The 18,325-nt window shown below is 36.3% G+C and overlaps 1 protein-coding gene and 1 long non-coding RNA gene across 4 annotated transcripts in view; one reads left to right on the forward strand and one right to left on the reverse strand.

The window, feature by feature from the left end:
• Nucleotides 1-18,325, reverse strand: part of RNF11 (ring finger protein 11) — a 35,795-nt gene that overhangs the window by 6,625 nt on the left and 10,845 nt on the right. Inside the window, exon 1 of one of the 2 annotated variants that reach the window (XM_077844983.1) lies at nt 15,015-15,263. The exons of the other annotated variant lie outside the window; for it this stretch is intronic. Within the exon in view, the coding sequence (XP_077701109.1) occupies nt 15,015-15,062 (48 nt within the window). The 5' untranslated portion in view covers nt 15,063-15,263. Of the gene's footprint in view, nt 1-15,014; nt 15,264-18,325 lie in introns of those variants that run through there. 2 annotated transcript variants of the gene reach the window in all.
• Nucleotides 694-16,526, forward strand: LOC144281968 (uncharacterized). Of its 2 annotated transcripts, XR_013350349.1 has the most exons (6): nt 694-1,897; nt 2,680-2,812; nt 4,344-4,414; nt 7,234-7,318; nt 13,773-13,833; nt 15,828-16,526. It is a non-coding gene; the product is annotated as an uncharacterized LOC144281968 (long non-coding RNA). The 2 variants fall into 2 exon arrangements; XR_013350348.1 differs by having other exon boundaries at nt 2,680-4,414.

Here is an 18,325-nt window from a genome sequence, read left to right on the forward strand (position 1 = left end):
AACTTGCCTATAGTCACATAATTACTGACAATATTACAATCAGAATTCTGGTCTCCCCTTTTAAGTCAGTAATTTCTACTGCAGCATTACTCGTTGCCAGAGAGCAAGGAAAACTCCGTGGGTTAATTTGGCTTGTGTCCGCTTACATTACTTTGAAGAATAGTACACTGAAATGACATTTTAAGAGAGCCACAAAACAAGGCATATATCTCATGTGGTTCCTTTAAGGGTTTTTCATCTGTAATAAAGCTTTTATAATTTCAGTGACTACTAGAATTTAAGAATTTCAAAGAATATCAAATCCATCTTTAAACTGACCCTGTAAAATAGATTCTATTACTACTAGTAGTTAAACTCCAAAGTCTAATCATAGCTGCCCATCTATTCTTTGACTGAAACTCCTGAGGGCTACTTCAGGTAGTTCTTACTATAAGGTTGAGAGTTCAAATTCTGCTGCTACTAGAGGACTGTTTCTCTATATGCTCACTTTGGGATTTCTGTTCTCTGATGTCACTTTCTTAAACTAGTCTAAAAAGGTAGCATGGCCTACTAATCCAATGGGGTTTTTTTGAGCAATAGATCTTGTTCTGAGTAATCTTATTTATAATTACAATATTTAATTGTAATTTATTTAATTGCTCTAGTGGAATGAGGCTGAGGTGGAATGTGACCTACAGGGGTGAGTATCCTCATTCCATCATCTACCTGGGGCATGTTTTGCTAATTTAGAAAAATCAATGGAACAGTTTTTAAAACACTGCTATACAAGAATATGGATTTTGTCTGAAAAATTGTAAGACTAAAATCTGTTACTATGGGGACTGTTAATATATTTAATAGTCTCAATATCTTTGAATAAAGGTAACAGCACTTTAGAGGGTGATGATCCAATCATAAGATAACAAATAGCTTTTAGCTTTATAAATGTCAACATTTCTAAGTCATTCTAACCATTTGTTTTCCCACCACCACCAATGACTCTGGTTTGCAGACTTAAGCTAACAGCTATTATCCCTGGCTTTAGTCCTGGCTCTCTGGCTTGTCCCTGAATACAAATTCTTTGACCTCTGTTATGACCCCTGCCAGCTCTTAATTTTTCAACCCTTGGATTACCACTTCCAGGCTAAGCTATCCTGATTCTCAGTCCCAGTCCAGTTGACTAGTCTGGCACAAGAGAACACAAATGAAGTCACATTGGTAAAAGATTGTGAGTAATAAGGGTCTCCAAAATCCCTGAACATACTACAAAGAATTGTTTTAAATTGTTTAGAAATAATCTCTAACCATGTACTTTAAGAGGCTACATTTCCTTGGTCTTCTGGTTCATATGTATACAGAAGAAACAGAAAACAAGCTCTACTTTATGAAGAAACAATAGATATTAAAATAACACTATCTTTTAATTATACATATTATGGATGTATTTTCTTTGGTATTTTTTGTTAAACCAGAGGAACTCTCAAAGCACCACTGAGATATTTAAAATGATTCAACACTCTAATTTCAATTTACTACAACTTTTCAGAAAGCCACAAAAGGAAGGAAATGACTAAGAACTGCTGGTATTTTAAAGATGGTTATGGCCTCACCCTTTGTAACACATACACCTAACTTTAATTTCCATCATACCTGTTAAAATGGCTTTTATGAGTTACTGTTTACAGACTAGAGATCCAATGGTATTTTTCTAGGTGGCAAAATGGAATCTTCTAATGTCAGCTAGAAGACACTGAATAGAAGACAAGACATGGATATAAAGAACAGCAATTTTTAAAAGATTTGGATTCTGGGACAGTTCTCACCACTCCCTAATTGATGGATCATTGCACCTAAACATTGTGTAAACAATATGGTTTATGCCAAACACCTGCTTCCCTCCTGGGAATCTGGAATTTTGGTATGTACTAGGCAGTGGGTGTCTACTCAGTATTTTGGGCTCCCCTAGTAGACAACCCTTCACAACTACTGGCACAATTCAATGCTGGGGAAATTAAGTGTATCCTGTGTGACTCCACTAGAGGATTATTGGAAGGCTGTGCCTATTTCCTATGGACTAATGCACCTTTTTCCTTGGATGATTTTGATTTGTATTCTTTTGCCATAATAAATTAGAGCTATGATTACAACTATATGCTAAATGCTATGAGTACTCCTATGAAATCAAAGAATAATCTAGATAATGTCCATAGTGATGGATAGTTCTCACATTGACTCCTTTTGTTTTCAGTTTATTTGGCCATGCACATTAGAAATTCTTTGTAGAAAAAAAATTCTCCTTTGTGAAAAAGGTGTGTTTTGACAATGGTGGTTACACAGTACTTGTGTTTTATTGCTTTTCTTAAATTTTAAAGGACCCCTGTAAGGAACTTTTATTTTGAATATTACTTAGCATACAGGAACTATTATTTTGAATATTCCTTAGCATACAGAAAAATACTTTTGAGATAAAGATGTTTTGGGCTGAACTGTGTCCCCTAAAATTCATATGTTGAAGTCCTAATGCCCAATATCTCAGAATGTGACTGCATTTGGAATCACTAACGTGACTGGTTTTATCCTGGCCTCTTCTCCTGTCCTATACTCTTCACCTTCATAACTATGTCCATACTGACAACAAAAATTAGATATAAATGATTCACAAATTTATATTCCAGTCTAAATCTCCCTTTTAAATTCCAGGTTTTACTTGACAGTTCCAACTCAGATGTCCTCAAAGTGCCTCAAACTCAACATGTCCAAAAATGAACTCCTCTCCAAACTCTGGTCCTCTTTTTGGCTTCCTTATGAATGACAGAACCATCTTTCCAGTTCAGTAAGACAGACATCCTTGGCGCCTCCCCATCCCCCCTACTCTTCCACCAAGTTCTAGCAAGTTAATTTGCCTCTGAAATACAGAATCTGTTTATTTCTTTCTGTATTCATTGCCAATATCTAGTGTAAGCTCCCATTTCATCCCTGGTGAACAATATTAGCTAGCAAAATCTCAATTTGTTCTCTAGGACATTCCTCTCAAAACAGATTCCATTCTATGTCCTCCTCACACATACCTAAAACCGTTTCATTCAATAGCTTTCCATTGGTTAGGATGGAGGCCAAAGTCCTTAATAAGACTTCCAAAGCCCAGCACTATCTGGTTACCTGCCCTCCTTCCTTATCTAACAACTCCGGGCTTTCTAGCTCCACTCCTATAGGAAGTCACAGTGCCTGCTATACTATCTACAAAACACTTTCCTCCATCACCACTCTGCTAAATAATGCCTTTTCTTCCTTTAGCACTCAATGCAACATCTTTCTAGTATCTGAGAAACCTCTCCTAACTAACCATTCTCCTTTATTACAGGCTTTTATACACCAGGTAACTTTTCTTCATAGCATGTCATAGTTGTAATTTTACATTTAGTTATAATTTGTCTTCCCCACCAGACTGTAAGAGACACATTAAGAATTTTTTGTTTCTCATTGAAACAGCAGATGAATAAAAGGTCTATTAAAAACCGTATGTACTAATAGCTAAAAACTGTCACCCATTAATTTACTCTGGGGATTTTGTTTTCCATTTTTCTTTACATTTCCTGGAACCCAGGCAAATTTATGTTAAATACTTGATAAATTTAGTGTACATGCCATAATATTGGAATTATACAGGTTTTTTTGCTAAGTATATTAAGAATAACAATAGTACCTACTTTCAATCCCAAATGTGAAACTTAAATATGATTTTGAATACCTATTGAAAATGTTTGCAAATTAATCATTTCCAGTGCACAAGGACACTTACTACAAAAATACTATGAATCAGTTTATGAAAATCTAAATCACTAAACTAAGTAATATAAATACTGGCACCTTCAAGGGTGGTTCAATTGGCTTCCCTCACCTCTGACTATGATACAATTCATGAGGTATTCTGTGCTTCCCCTAAAAAGGTGTGATTATCTGCATAACTATTATATTTCCTCATTACTAGACTATAAGCTGGATAAGGAGGGACCTATGTCTATTTTGCTCAGCAGTGTATACTATTTATTCAGTATTTGATACATTGCAGTGATTGGATAAACATCACTGGATAGCTGAATGATAAAGCACTCATGCTCCTGTAATCCACGAATCCATGTCATATATTCATACCAGGATTTTGTAAACTTGCTATGAAAAAACTGCCAATGATTGGGTTACACAGTAAAAAAGAAAACTCAATGTAAATTATAACCAACCTTCCTTCTCTAAATGACAATACCTGTTTGTTGTCTATCTCAGGAACTTCAATACGTTCAAAACCAAACTAATTATCTCTACTTCCACAATCATTCTGAAACTCAGAATTTATATGCCTACTATAGGTTAATGACAGAGAAGTACAGTGGAAAAGAACATAGACATCTCATGTGATCTCAGCTTTGGCACTTATCAGGTATGCAACCCTAGGCAAGTTAGTCAGTACCTGTAGGCCTAAATTTTCTCCTCAGAAAAATCAATAGAATACCTATCTTAAAGAGTACTGTAAGGAATAACTAAGAAAATGTAAATAAAGTACCTACCAACACAAGGACTCAATATCTGGGCCTTCCTGATTCCTCTGACTTCCCCTCCTTTCCTTTATCTCCATCATCTACTTTAATGTCTTATAATCTTAATTACCATTTCCTCAATGTTGATAGGAGACACATGTACGTGCCCTGTGAGTTTAAATTTTGAGAAAGGAGGAATTCATAGTATATTTCAAATAAACTTAAACATTATATGCTTTCTTAATGCTTTAATTCTCTAAATCTTCATGAAACAAAAACAAAATGAGAAGCCAAAAAACATTTGCAATAAAGAAAAATAAAGTGTTAGGAAAAATTCAGCATCACAGAAGGGAGTAGAACAGAAAAGGAACAAAGGATTACAAAATAAGCTGAGGCAGAGCAAGGAGAAAATACAGGGTCAGTCACATAAAAAAGCAAGGTCTGACCTTCTGATGAGAAAACTCTGAAGCATTCCAGTTGTTTGTTAATATATAATGAAGCATCTATAAAACGATGAATGCTGTGAAAAATATAAAGGGCCCTAATCTTAGAATACAAACCAAGAAAGACAGAAACCTGCCAAAGTGTAAACCTATTTGTTTGAAAGGCAGTGCATTAAAATTTGGACCCAATTTAGAGAATATGATATAATTTTCAGAAACTAAAACAATGCAGTGGGTAAGTGCCTAAATAATGTGCTGAGGCTGGAAATAGTACAAGTCTGGTTTGTGGTAAAGGAAAAATAAAGTCACTGCTAAAGAATGCAGCTTGTCACCAAAAGCTGTATCCTTTCCTCCAGTAGGAAGTAAGAGTCAGCTCTTCTGATTTTCTCCTTACAGCCTCACAAGCTGCTGCTGGCACCACCCCCTCCCCAGCTGCAGTCTCCTACTGGGAATGTTTTCCCTGAATTTGCCAGACTGAAGTTTAAGGCCATAAAATGGAGGATTTGGAATGGACAGTCTCAATGCACATTCTCTGATGTTCAGTGAATCATGACCCAAAAAACCCCAAACCAAACAACCAACCAGCCAAATAAACAAAATCCTCAAAGATTAGCATTAATGTAATTCCTGAACCATAAAAGATAACTATACATATAGAGGAGAAAAGAGACAGCATCCCACTTTGATACTGACAAATGATGTCATATTTGTTGAGAAAGTATACAAACTAGAGTAGTCTGCATGGGAAAAAAACATTGCTTCCATGGAGGTAGTATGGCATCTGTTTGCTTGTTTACTTTTTTAAGGATTTGTATTTTTTTTAAAAAAAGATTTGAGAGGGAAAGGGAGAGGGAGAAGCAGACTCCCTGCTGAGCATGGAGCCCCATGAGAGGCTTGATCTCAGGACCTGAGATCATGACCTGAGCCAAAATCAAGAATTGGACACTCTGGCGCCCCATGTTTGCTAATTTTTTTTAAAATGAAAAGTATGACTTCATTCACTACATAAATATTCACTGAGCACTTATTATCCAGGGTTATTTACCATATCCTAATTGGGGGAGGGTTGGTAAGCATTATTACATCATTAGATAATTCATTTAAAGCTCAAGACAAATGAAACCAAGGTCACATTTTGAGCCCAGGCATCAAGTCAGTATTTCTTAACACCCAACCACTTTTCAGATGCTGTTTCAGGTAAAGGAGATTATGGTAGTAACCAGGTAAGGTCTCTGTCCTTCTGAAACCTAAAACCCCTATAGTAGGGGGATCCCAAGATAGTAAACAAGTGAGGAAGACAGCCACCTCAACCAGAGCTCCACACTCTCAATTGCCCATGACCTGGCAACTTCTGGAACAGGCATATATTCGAAAGGCCCCATAGGCTAGCCAACATTTAAAGACACTGCCTGACTGGTAAAAAGAGGGTGAACCAATCCAGTTCTTTCTTCGGTTAGAATTGGAAAACTCAATCAACTGACTTGAAAGGTCACTGAGGAACAAATAAGAAGCATGTAAAAACTGCAGTTATAGGAAGACATGGATTAAACCCAGATTAGAAATGCTGAGTGAAGCAGACATTAATAGAGCCTATAAATTAAAACCCCTGAAATCCCTGGATAAAAGAAATGGGAGAGGGGATGTTCCCTGACAAGCTTTCTGCTTCTAACCCATTTGATTTTATATATCATTAAAATGCAGCATCTTTCCTCTAATTGTCTAATAAGAGTCTTGTAAAATCACCACCATTTTCTTTCCTAGATTAGGGCTACCTTCTTCTTCTCATCAAGCAAACTGGTTTCTAGAGGGGAAATGACACCCAGTTATTGACAATTTTGTACCAGTGGGGCAGATATCCAGTGAGGTTGTGGGCCAAGAGCTATTGCCCTGACTTAGCGCCTAAGTTATTGTTGGAACCATTTCTTTGCTACAACCAAAAAATACTAGAATTTCTCATTCAAGCATTCTACCTTTGAATTTTATCAGTTCAATGAATAAGAATAAACATTTCAGTAACTGTCATTCTTTCTTAAATGGCAGGTGCAAATACAAGACTCCTATTTGAAAGCTAAGAGTAATATGCCCAAGAATTCTTTGCGAAACAAAGATAGAATATGCATAGCCTTTAAGGAGTTAAAAGATGAGAACTTTAAAATCTATTAATTCCAAAAAAGAGTAAGTCTGTAGCAGCCAAAGTTGGCTTTGTAGCTCAGGAAGTCTGCTATTGCATTTACTGCACTAAGTTCTCTAACAGATACCCTTATCCTTCTTTTTTAAAGGACCAGGGCTAGTATCAATAAAAATGAATTTCCTCCAAAGACTACTAAACTTCAGTTGTAAGAATGCTGCAGAATTCTTTAAGAGGTAATATTTCTTGGATTCTAAGTTTTTAAGGCTTAGAATTAAATGTATACATCAACTAGAATACACATTCTGATTTCAAAAAGCATTGAAAAGTTTTAAATGTTTTTTAATTTAAGTAATCTACACCCAACGTGGGGCTTATGACCCCAAGATAAAGAGCCACATGCTCCTCTAATTAAGCCAGCCAGGTGTCTCAGCATTGAGGAAATACAGTACCACTGCAAGATAAAAGGCCTACATTTAATATAACACTTACTGAGCTATAATTCACATAACGAACTCATATAAAGCATATAATTAAATGGTTTTAGTATGTTCAGTTATGTGAAATTCACAATTTCAGAACATTTTCATCATCCCCAAATGAAATCGCATACCTATTAGCAGTCATTCATCATTTTCCCCTAAATTCCCCAGCCCTAAGCAACCACTAATCTGCTTTCTGTCTCTAAAGATTTACCTACTCTGGGCATTTCATATAAATGGAATCCTACTAACATGGTCTTTGGAGGCCTAAAACTTAGCATGTTTTTAACATTTACCCATGTTGTACCATATATCAGAACCTCATTCCTTTTTATTACTGAGCAGTATTTTGCCGAATGTACTCTCAACCAATTATATAATTTGGCCATTTATTAGCATCTGGGTTATTCCCACTTTTTAGCTACTACGAATATACTGCTATGAACATTTGTGTACAAGTTTCTGTGTGGTTATGTTTTCATGTCTCTTGGGTATACACCTAGGAGAATTGCTGGGCCACATGACAACTATCTACATTCAATCTTTTGAGGAACTGCCAAATTTTTTTCCAAAGCACTTATACTGGAATTCCGATTTAAAAACTTAAAAACAACAACAAAAAACAAAGTACTTCTACCATTTTACATTCCCACCAGTACTGTATGAGTTCCAATTTCTCCACATCATTACTAAATCTTGTTTTCGTTTTTTCGTTGTTGTTATTATAGCCACCCTAGTGGTTTTTACTTTCTTGATAGCAAATGATGTTAAGCATCTTTTCATGTGCTGACCAGCCATTATCTTCTTAGAAGAAATGTCAATTCAGATCCTTTACCCTTTTTGAAATTGGGTTGTTTGAGTTATAGGAGCTCTTTATGTATCTTGGACATCAGTCCCTTATCAGATAAATGATTTGCAAATATTTTCTTGCATTCTATGGGCCATCTTTTCACTTTCCTGATGGTATCCTCTGAATCACAAGTTTTAAATTCTGATGATATTCATCTTATGTGTCTTTGGGTCACACCACACGTAAGAAGGCTTTACTTAAGCCAACGTCATGAAGACATACTCCTTTGTTTTCTAAAAGTTGTGCAGATTTAGCTCTTATGTTTAGGTACATGAACAATATTAATATTTGTATATGGTCTGAGAAAGTTTATATTTGTATATGGTGTGAGAAAGGGGTCAACTACATTTTATGTGGACATGTAGGCGTCCCAACACCATTTGCTGAAACTTGAAAAGACCTACATTTTAATGTGAGATTTTTCCTAGAAGCCTAGTGAAGTATTCTGGGGCAAGGGTGAAAGGAATAAGAATCTTAAAAGACTGTTTATCTGAAGGAACCAGGGTGTCTTAAGGATGCCTAAAATTAGTCCGACCAAGCATATTTTCTACATCCTCTAGTTGTATCAGTTGCTGCAGTTTCTACATAGGTGGTTTCTACTTTCTAATGCATTATTCAATATCATATCCCTAATACTTGCCTTCTAATTGTTCATATGTGTTTCATGTAATATATCCTAACACAGGAAACAAGAACAATCATAGCTGTCTTAAAACTATTTGCTTTAGACAGTTACAGAGAATGCTCTGGATCTCAATGTTGAGACTATGAAATATCAAGTGTCAGCACCTACAAGTCTGACAGTGGAAAAGCAGGTTTCATCTTTAGATTCTTCAAGTTCAATTCCATAACCAAGCCATCAGGAAATTGCTTTAACTAGCAAGAGAAACAGATTAGCGGAAAATGGAATACAGGGTGCTTAAGTCTTCTTGGTAATGTACCTCAAAAAAAAATTCCTAGCCTGACCTCAATAGAAATATGAAGTTAGGATTACTAGAGATTACTAGATTATTCTTAGAACCCAAATGTGAAGTCGTTCTAAGGTTATTCAGCGATATAAACAGAGATGACCAGCTATTTACAAGTTATTTTCTAACTGAAACTGACAGCACATTAATTTTCCATAATTTCTACATGAGAAACACATCCCACCATCTCCATCTTTATCATCAGGAATCAAGAAAATCACCTCATAAAGAATCCAAATGTACAGGTCAATATAGACTTAATATTTAATAGCTTTTAAAAACCACACGAGAGACACCTAACTCTGGGAAACGAACAAGGGTTAGTAGAAAGGGGGGACTGGGTGATGGACACTGACGGGGGCACTTGACGGGATGAGCACTGGGTGTTATGCTATATGTTGGCAAATCGAACTCCAATATAAAAATACACTAAATAAATAAATAAATAAATAAATAAATAAATAAATACCAGAGTTCTAAAGACTGTGTCAACATGAGAAAATGCTTATAGAGTGATATTAAGAAAAAAGTAAAAGGATGCAAAAATAGAGTGCCATTAAGTGTACATTTAAAAGTATCTGCATTTGAAAAAAAACTAATATACATTGAAATGTTAACTGTGGTTGCATTAGAGTACTGAAAATGAGTTTTTATTTCTATGTAATATTTAACCTGCAGTTATAAAAACTTTATATAAAGTTGGTATCACTAATAGCTAAAATTTATTGTTAAAAAATCTAATTTATAGGGGCACCCAGCTGGTTCAGTCAGGGGAACATGCAATTCTTGATCTCAGAGTCATGAGTTTGAGCCCTGCATTAGGGTGTAGGGATTATTTAAATACATTTTTAAAGTTTTTAAAAATCCAATTTTTAAGCAGAAAAGAAAATGAAAGCAAAATACAGACAACTCACAATGTATATTTAATTCTGCTAAGAATATGACTTGTATACAGAGTCTAATTCCACTTTTTAAAAATTGAGATGAATTCACGTAACCTTAAATTAACCAATTAAAAAAAAAAATTCAGTGACTGTTAGTACATTCACACTGTTGTGCATCCACTACCTCTACCTACTACCAAAATACTACCTACTATCAAAATACAAAATAATCACTCCCAAATAAAACTTTGTACCCATTAAGTAGTACCACCCATCCTCCCTTCTCCCCAGCCTCTGGCCACCATCTGCTACTATGAACTTGCCTACTCTATTTCATACAAATGAAATCATAGAATATGTGACCTTTTTTTACCTCTGGCTTCCTTCACTTAGTATAATGTAGTCAATGTTCATCTGCATTGTAGCATGTATTAACTCCATTTTTAAGATATAAATAGTGAATCAGTCCAATATATATATTTGAGCATTCCTTGCATGTAAGGTATTAGTTATTACCTAAACAATACTTGGTTTCAACGATGCATCCTGGGATACAAAGGTATACAAATCAGTGCAAATTAACTTTGGTTTTTACACTTAAAATATAAAACTACAAAAGAAAAGGGATTGTTAACAAAGTTCAAAAATATTTTTAAAGTACACAAACCACTCTTGGTTTAGAATTATGTAATGAAATCCAATGATAGAACATGCTGTGTACCATAAGTCAGGAAAATCTGGTTCAGTGTTATAAAAGAGCTGTGACCTTGCCGCATCCATTCAAATCCCCAAAGTAGAGGACATCCAATGTTCTTAAATATTTAGTCTTTATATTAAATTGCAGGCACTGAGAATCAAGCAAGAGGTATAACATAAAGGCTATATTTTGACAGTAGACAGGATATATTGAAGAGACAATGAAAGAAGCTAGAAGTTTGATGTAACAGACCAGAGGTTGTTCATCTGAGATCCAGGGCTTAAGGAAGTAAATACATTCCCTAATATGCAAATTCTGTGCACCTTTCTACAGAGGATTTGTGGTTTACAGTTTCTCAAGACTTATTAAAGGGTCAAGAAACAGACTTAAGGATGGTTGCCATAGAAAAACTATTTGAAGGAAGAGAAGGGAAAAAATCAAATAGAGGGGTAAGGAAGTCTTGATTTGAGAACTGAACACTGAGGAAGCCCTCTCAACTCTAACCAAGTTATCTCTCCCACTTCAATTCTTTCTCTAGCACCATGCCTATGATTTTGTACTGTTTCATATTTTTATCTTATACTTGGTATCCACCAGTGAGTGACATCACAGATACCCTGAAGTTGTTTAAAAAATTCTAACTGCTTTGAAGGTGCTTCAGTCACTCTGCAAATAACTTAGGCTTAATCAATGTTTCTATTTTAGATTAAAATTACAAGTCTAGGGCAGCCCCGGGGGCTTAGCGGTTTGGCGCCGCCGCCTTTGGCCCAGACCATGATCCTGGAGACCTGGGATCGAGTCCCATGTCGGGCTCCCTGCGTGGGGCCTGCTTCTCCCTCTGCCTGTGTCTCTGCCTCTCTCTCTCTGTGTGTGTGTGTGTCTCAAAAAAAAAAAAAAAAAAAAAAAAAAAAATCTTAAAAAAAATTACAAGTCTAGAACTCAAAAACCGTAGAAAACTGAAATTCTTTGCAAATTAGGCAGTAATGTCTTATTTTTTAAGATTTTATTTACTCATAAGAGACATAGGCAGAGAGAGAAGCAGGCTCCGTGTGGAAGTCCAATGGGGGACTTGACCCCAGGATCATGACCTCCACTAAAGGCAGACGCTCAACCACTGAGCCACCCAAGTGCCCCTATGTCTTATAGTTTCTAAACCCAAAACAGTTCTTGCCCTCAAGATGGGCTAGATCCATTTAACTTTGAATGGAGAGTTCCCAATTTGAGGCTACCAAAAGTAGTCTTAATTCTCTATTAGAAGGTAACTTGTAGGAACACCTGGGTGGCTCAGTGGTTGAGCATCTGCCTTGCACTCAGGGCATGATCTCGCAGGCTCCAGAGCCTGCTTCTCCCTCTTTGTATATCTCTGGCTCTCTCTGTGTCTCTCATGAATAAATAAAATTTTTAAATAAAAATTAAAAGGTAACTTCTGAAAGTGACTTTCAACTGACAAAACATGTAGTTTCAAAAATTTTCCTGGTGGTTGTCTCCAACTCTGGTCCAGTAACTCCTCACCTCCATGACTGGATCAGATTTCCCTAAATGAATTCTTGCTCATTTAACCGAATAAAAATCTCCACACAGTTCCTTTACCCTAAATATTCCATTTCTAACTGCTGGTCCCCAAAACGACCTCATTCTTCACTCAAATCATTCAGGTCCCTTAGATGTTGCAGAGTCAACTTACACCCCTGCCCGCCTGTGTACCTATCTCCAGTTAGTCTTCCATCTTGCTAAATAGAGGTGCTAGCAAAAGTACAATAACCACCTAAATGCCCATCAAATAGGGAACTGGTTAAATAATATTCAGCCCCAGGGAAGAATAAAGCTTTTCATCTATTGACAGATGAAAAAAGGTACAGAATTGTGTGTAGTGGCCTTTTTGTATAAAGGGGTCATGAAGGACTATCTGTATTTGCTTGCTTGTGTATAAAATCTTCTGGATCCACAAAAATGTAAACATTAGTTGCCTATGGGATATTGAGTTGAATGGCTACAAAACAGAAATAAGACGTTTCATCTGTACTCTAATAGAGACTACATGAATGGATCACTTAATTATTAAAACAGATTATAATTACAAATTTTAATTAAAAAAATTGTTTTCGGGATCCCTGGGTGGCGCAGCGGTTTGGCGCCTGCCTTTGGCCCAGGGCGCGATCCTGGAGACCCGGGATCGAATCCCATGTCGGGCTGCCGGTGCATGGAGCCTGCTTCTCCCTCTGCCTATGTCTCTGCCTCTCTCTCTCTCTCTCTGTGACTATCATAAATAAATTTAAAAAAAAATTAAAAAAAAATTGTTTTCTTTCATATAGGCCAATTTTTCTTTCTTTTTTTTAATTTTTAAGATTTTACTTATTTATTCATGAGAGACACAGAGAGAGAGAGAGGCAGAGGGAGAAGCAGGTTCCATGCAAGGAGCCCGATGCGGGACTTGATCCCCAGACTCCAAGATCACACCCTGAGCTGAAGGCAGACGCTTAACCGCTGAGCCACCCAGGCGTCCCTAGGCCAATTTTTTGATCTTTATATGGATTCTATCTGCCTCCACCTTCTCAGAAAACTTTGCTGCTTTCCCTATTCAACCTTTACTAGATCCTTCTCAGCTTATAAACATGATCAGGTCCTTCTCATTAAAACAAATTCATCCACCTTCAATTCCATATCCCATCATTGCCCTATTCCTGTACCACTTCACAACCAGTCTTCTCCCAATATATCCTATTCTTGCTCTTTCTATATCCTAATATCTTAGAGATACATTCTTTTCTTATAATCCATTACTAAATTGTTTTTTTTTTTTTAATAACAGGATTCGCTTCTAACTCTTCATCTCTATCGCCATCTCTTCATCTCTATCGCCAACAAATCAGGTAATACAGGGGCTTCCTAACTACTAGTCTTCCCTTGACTACTATCCCCTTCCAATTTGTTCTCAGATCTTTCAAATGTCAATTCTAATTTACATAATCACCCCACTCATATCCCCATTTAAAATCCTTTAGTAGCTAGCTTTCCACTTCTCTAGGATAAGGTCCAAAATCCTTAAGAGAATAAATGTAAAGGACCCAGCGCCAAGCAGCTTAATGTCGAGTCCCTGGGTGCAAACATGTACCCATTTCTCTAAAATGCTGCTCTACAGACAGGCAAGCTTGAATCCCTAAGAGATCTTGAGATGTGGGACATACAAAATATTTTAATGTATCTCACAATCTTATCTTTTTGGCTCTACATCTTGGAATGTTTTCTAAATGGCCAAAGACTTTTTACAAAATAAAACATACAGAATATATGCAAGGGTCAACACTGTTTTATGAAACTTGTCTCTGTTTTTATGAACATAAGTGTGGTGTAAAAATGTACTTTTTGTGAGGTGCCAAGAAATGTTTGAAAGCCTATAGTCTTGGCAATTTTTTTTGAAATTATGATACTGCCATTTTCCTTGTGATATAAAATTTTTTCATCTATGACTTAAGAAATTATACTTCAAGTTAATTTAATAGATTTCAGAATTTCAGCCATTTTAAAATGGCCTTATTTCATAAATGAGATGTGACAATTTACCTAATAGTGTTGCAACAACAAAATTTAACCGAACTCCTGTACCACACACCTATCAGAACTCTGTGGCTCAAACCCCAAAGGCTTTGTGGCTTCTGGCAACAGTGATAGAGCTCATGATCTGCAACTAGAGACTGCCTCTTAGGGATTCTTAACTGTCTTTGTGGCACAGAAACCTTTGGCCATCTGGTAAAACTTATGGACCACTTCTCAGATAATGTTTTTGAATGAACATATAAAATTACCAAGGACATCAGTTATCTTAAAATGCAGTTCTATCCATGGCCTTATAGGGATCTGTGGACCTAATGGTAAGTATTCAGTTTAAAGATTACACTGAGCTTAGATGTAGTTTAGTGTAGATTAGAAGAAAATTTAGTTTAGAAACTAAACATTGAGAAATAAAATCTAGGGAGAGAAAATTCCAGATAATGAAGGACCTTTGGGGAGAAGAGAGAGGCATATGTGAAAAATGAAACACTGATAAGCTTACCTCAATAGTAAGGATTTCTTCCTTTTCAGTTTTTCTCTCATAATACATGGTAAAATTGACTTTATTTACTTAAGCAAATCTGAGCCAAGGAAACTTTAAAAATAATTTTTTTTTTAAAAAGGTGCCATGTATCCAAATCCCAAAATACTTTATTCACAAAAATGTTGCTTTAGTCACAGGTACTGCATTTGGGTTGTATTGGCAGGAAATATGACAAGCCTGATTATCTGGTTTTCCAAAATGCAGAGTGAGAGGCACAGCAAGGTCAGATGTATTAACAGCAGATGAAGAACAATCTGACAGTGGGAAAAGAAAATGATATAAGCAGGTACAAGAATTAAAATTAGAATAGCTTCACCCAATAACAAATAGTCCTACATAATTCAAGACTTTGGAGGTACCTTTCTATTATTTCCAGGGTATAATAAACTAATCTAATAATTTTGAATCAATAAAATGAGCTGAAAGTCTGCTAAGAAGTCAGTATTTCAGTGATTTATGGGGAAGTAGTGACAATGAAAGGGGAAGGTTGTGAAGTCTGAAAAAGGACTGGGTTGAGAATTAGTCTTGGTAAGACACTGTTACTACCTTTGGTAAGTATAATGGAACAAAAAATGTTGGCAAAAATGCTAAAAATGTGTAATATATTTTAGAAGGTTTTCTACTCCAAACTTATCCAAAATAAGTCTCTGTCTAAACTGGTAAATATCATTGAAATCCAACTGCAATTATACTTTCTACAATTGGATCCATTATATTCCCTTGTGTGATTTTACTACCCCATCTCCTTTTTTACTTTTTTTTTTTTTTTAGAGACCTGTTTTCTGGACCTCCTTGCTCCTCCATTATCCTGAATGGACTACTTACCAGTTCTTATAGCTTCAGAGCCTACTTTGCTATTATAAATCTACTTCTATTACTTCCCTATTTTAAAAATACCACAATAAAAACCAGGATACAAATGACTAATGGACATAATGCTAAACAAAATAGGCTTAGTTAATAGATAGAAGCTAGTGGCTTAAAATCAATTAATGATAAATATTTCTTATAATGATTTGGTTACCAAAAGTTAGACAGGAAGAAGAATCACCAATTGATAGAAAAGACATGTAAACACCAGAACACACTTTGCTACCTTTAATATTGCACTGAGGTGGCAGGGCTGCTTATCCTTAAATGACAAAATAGATGTTAAGCACAGGAGTATTTCTGTCAATTTAGCAGAACACTGCTGTGCTATATGAAACCTACCTTTATATGATTTATGAAATATTTTTAGAAGACCCAGTTCATTATAAAGGAGTCTCATCACTTCAATTATCACTGTTAAAGCCACTTCATTCCAATACCCCATTCTCCCAACAGATTAACTCCACTAGAAATGGACTCCCATGTTCCTATGACTGTCTTTGAGCCAAAATGTTACATTTTGTAAAATATGACAAATGTAAAATATTACATTTTCAATCTTCCACTATTCCTTTGCTGTACAATTGCCTCTGCCTAAAAACTCGAATCTCACAGCTGCCTGGCTCTGCTGCTAATAAGGCTGTTTCTTCATCTAGAAGATATAAATACTTTCATAGAATTATGAAAATTAAGAATTTCTAGTTTCTGGTCTGGCATGTAAGGAGCTTACAAACTGTCACTCCACTCTAACAAAAAAAAAGTTGAACAAACTTAAAAATCGACAACGCTTCTGCCAGAGCGGTGAGGCCACAGGGCAAACTGCTGACCTGAAAACTGGGAGAGACAGACAAGTGGATACAGAAAATCAAAACTTACCAGAGCTGAAACCCATGAGCAGAACCAGGGCTGGGGCAGGAAAACCTGAACTGTAACTGACAGACTGCTGAAGGGTCAGTGTGGACAAGGCTGAGCGAAACTCTGCTGGTGCCTCCACCTCCATGTCAACAGCTCTACCAGGTCCTCACAGTAAATATCAAGAGAAAAATCCCCTCACACTTCTAATGGGGAAGGAGGGAAAAGGACCATTTTGATATACACCAGAGCATTCTATTCTTCTTAACAAGGCCTGCACTCAGGAGAAACCTCAGACAACCTGCACAGGTTTTATCAGAGCCTAAACTATCTGAACAAACGAAAATACTCAAACCCAGCTGCCTCCAGCCTACTACCACATGGAGGAAGGGAAATATCCAATCTCAGCTCCCTCTTGCCATCCTGTCCCACCTAAGGGTGAGGGGGATGACACTGAGAAGCACTGCAAATTAACACAAACAAAACAGGAGCACCTGGGTGGCTCAGTGGTTGAGCGTCATCTGTCTTTGGCTCAGGTCATGATCCCAGGGTTCTGGGATCGAGTACTGCATCTGGCTTCCCACATGGAGCCTGCTTCTCCCTCTGCCTCTGTCTCTGCCTCTCTGTCTCTCATGAATAACTAAAATCTTTAAAAACAAAAAAATAAAAAATAAAATCTTTTTTTTTTAAACACATAACAAAAACACCACTATATACCTATTAGAATGGGAAAATCCAAAACACTGACAATTATCAAATGTGGAGCAACAGGAAATCTTATTGCTAGTGGGAATATAATGTGGCAGTGTCAGTACAAGACAATTTGACAGTTCCTACAAAACTAAACATACACTTACCACATACGATCCAGCAATTGTGTTCCATGGCATTTACCTAAATGACTTGAAACCGTATGTCCACCCAAATACCTACATGTGGATGTTCAGGGCAGCTTTATTCGTAAGTGCCCAAATCTGGAAGCAACCAAGAGGTCCTTTAGTAGGTGAAAGGATAAACTGTGGTACAATAAGACAATAGAATACTATTCAGTGCCAAAAAGAAATGAGCTTTCATTTCACACCATGGGTAGACATGGAGGAACCTTAATTGTATATTACTAATTGAAAGAAAATCTGTAAAGGTCCCATGTGATCTGATTCCAACTATATGACATTCTGGAAAAGACAAAGCTCTGGTGACATTAAAAGGATCAGTAGAAAAAAAAAATAAAAATAAAAGGATCAGTAGTTGCCTGGGTTAGGAGGGAGGGATGAATAGGTAAAAAGCAGAGGATTTTTAGTTCAGGGAAACTATTCCGAATGATGGATGATATAATGGTGGATCTATCTCATATCTTCATTCACAGTGTACCCTAATATAAACTACGGACTTCAGGATGATGATGTTTTGATGTGGGTTCATTAAAAAAAAGAAAAAAAAAAGCTCAAGTGGTCACAAAATCCCAGGTGGCTTATATACAGAAGTGAACAGCTGACCCTAAAATTCATATGGAATTAAAAGGGACTAAGAATAGCTAAAACACTGTT

Source organism: Canis aureus, chromosome 13 (genome assembly GCF_053574225.1).
Source record: "Canis aureus isolate CA01 chromosome 13, VMU_Caureus_v.1.0, whole genome shotgun sequence".
Taxonomy (NCBI): Eukaryota; Metazoa; Chordata; class Mammalia; order Carnivora; family Canidae; genus Canis; species Canis aureus.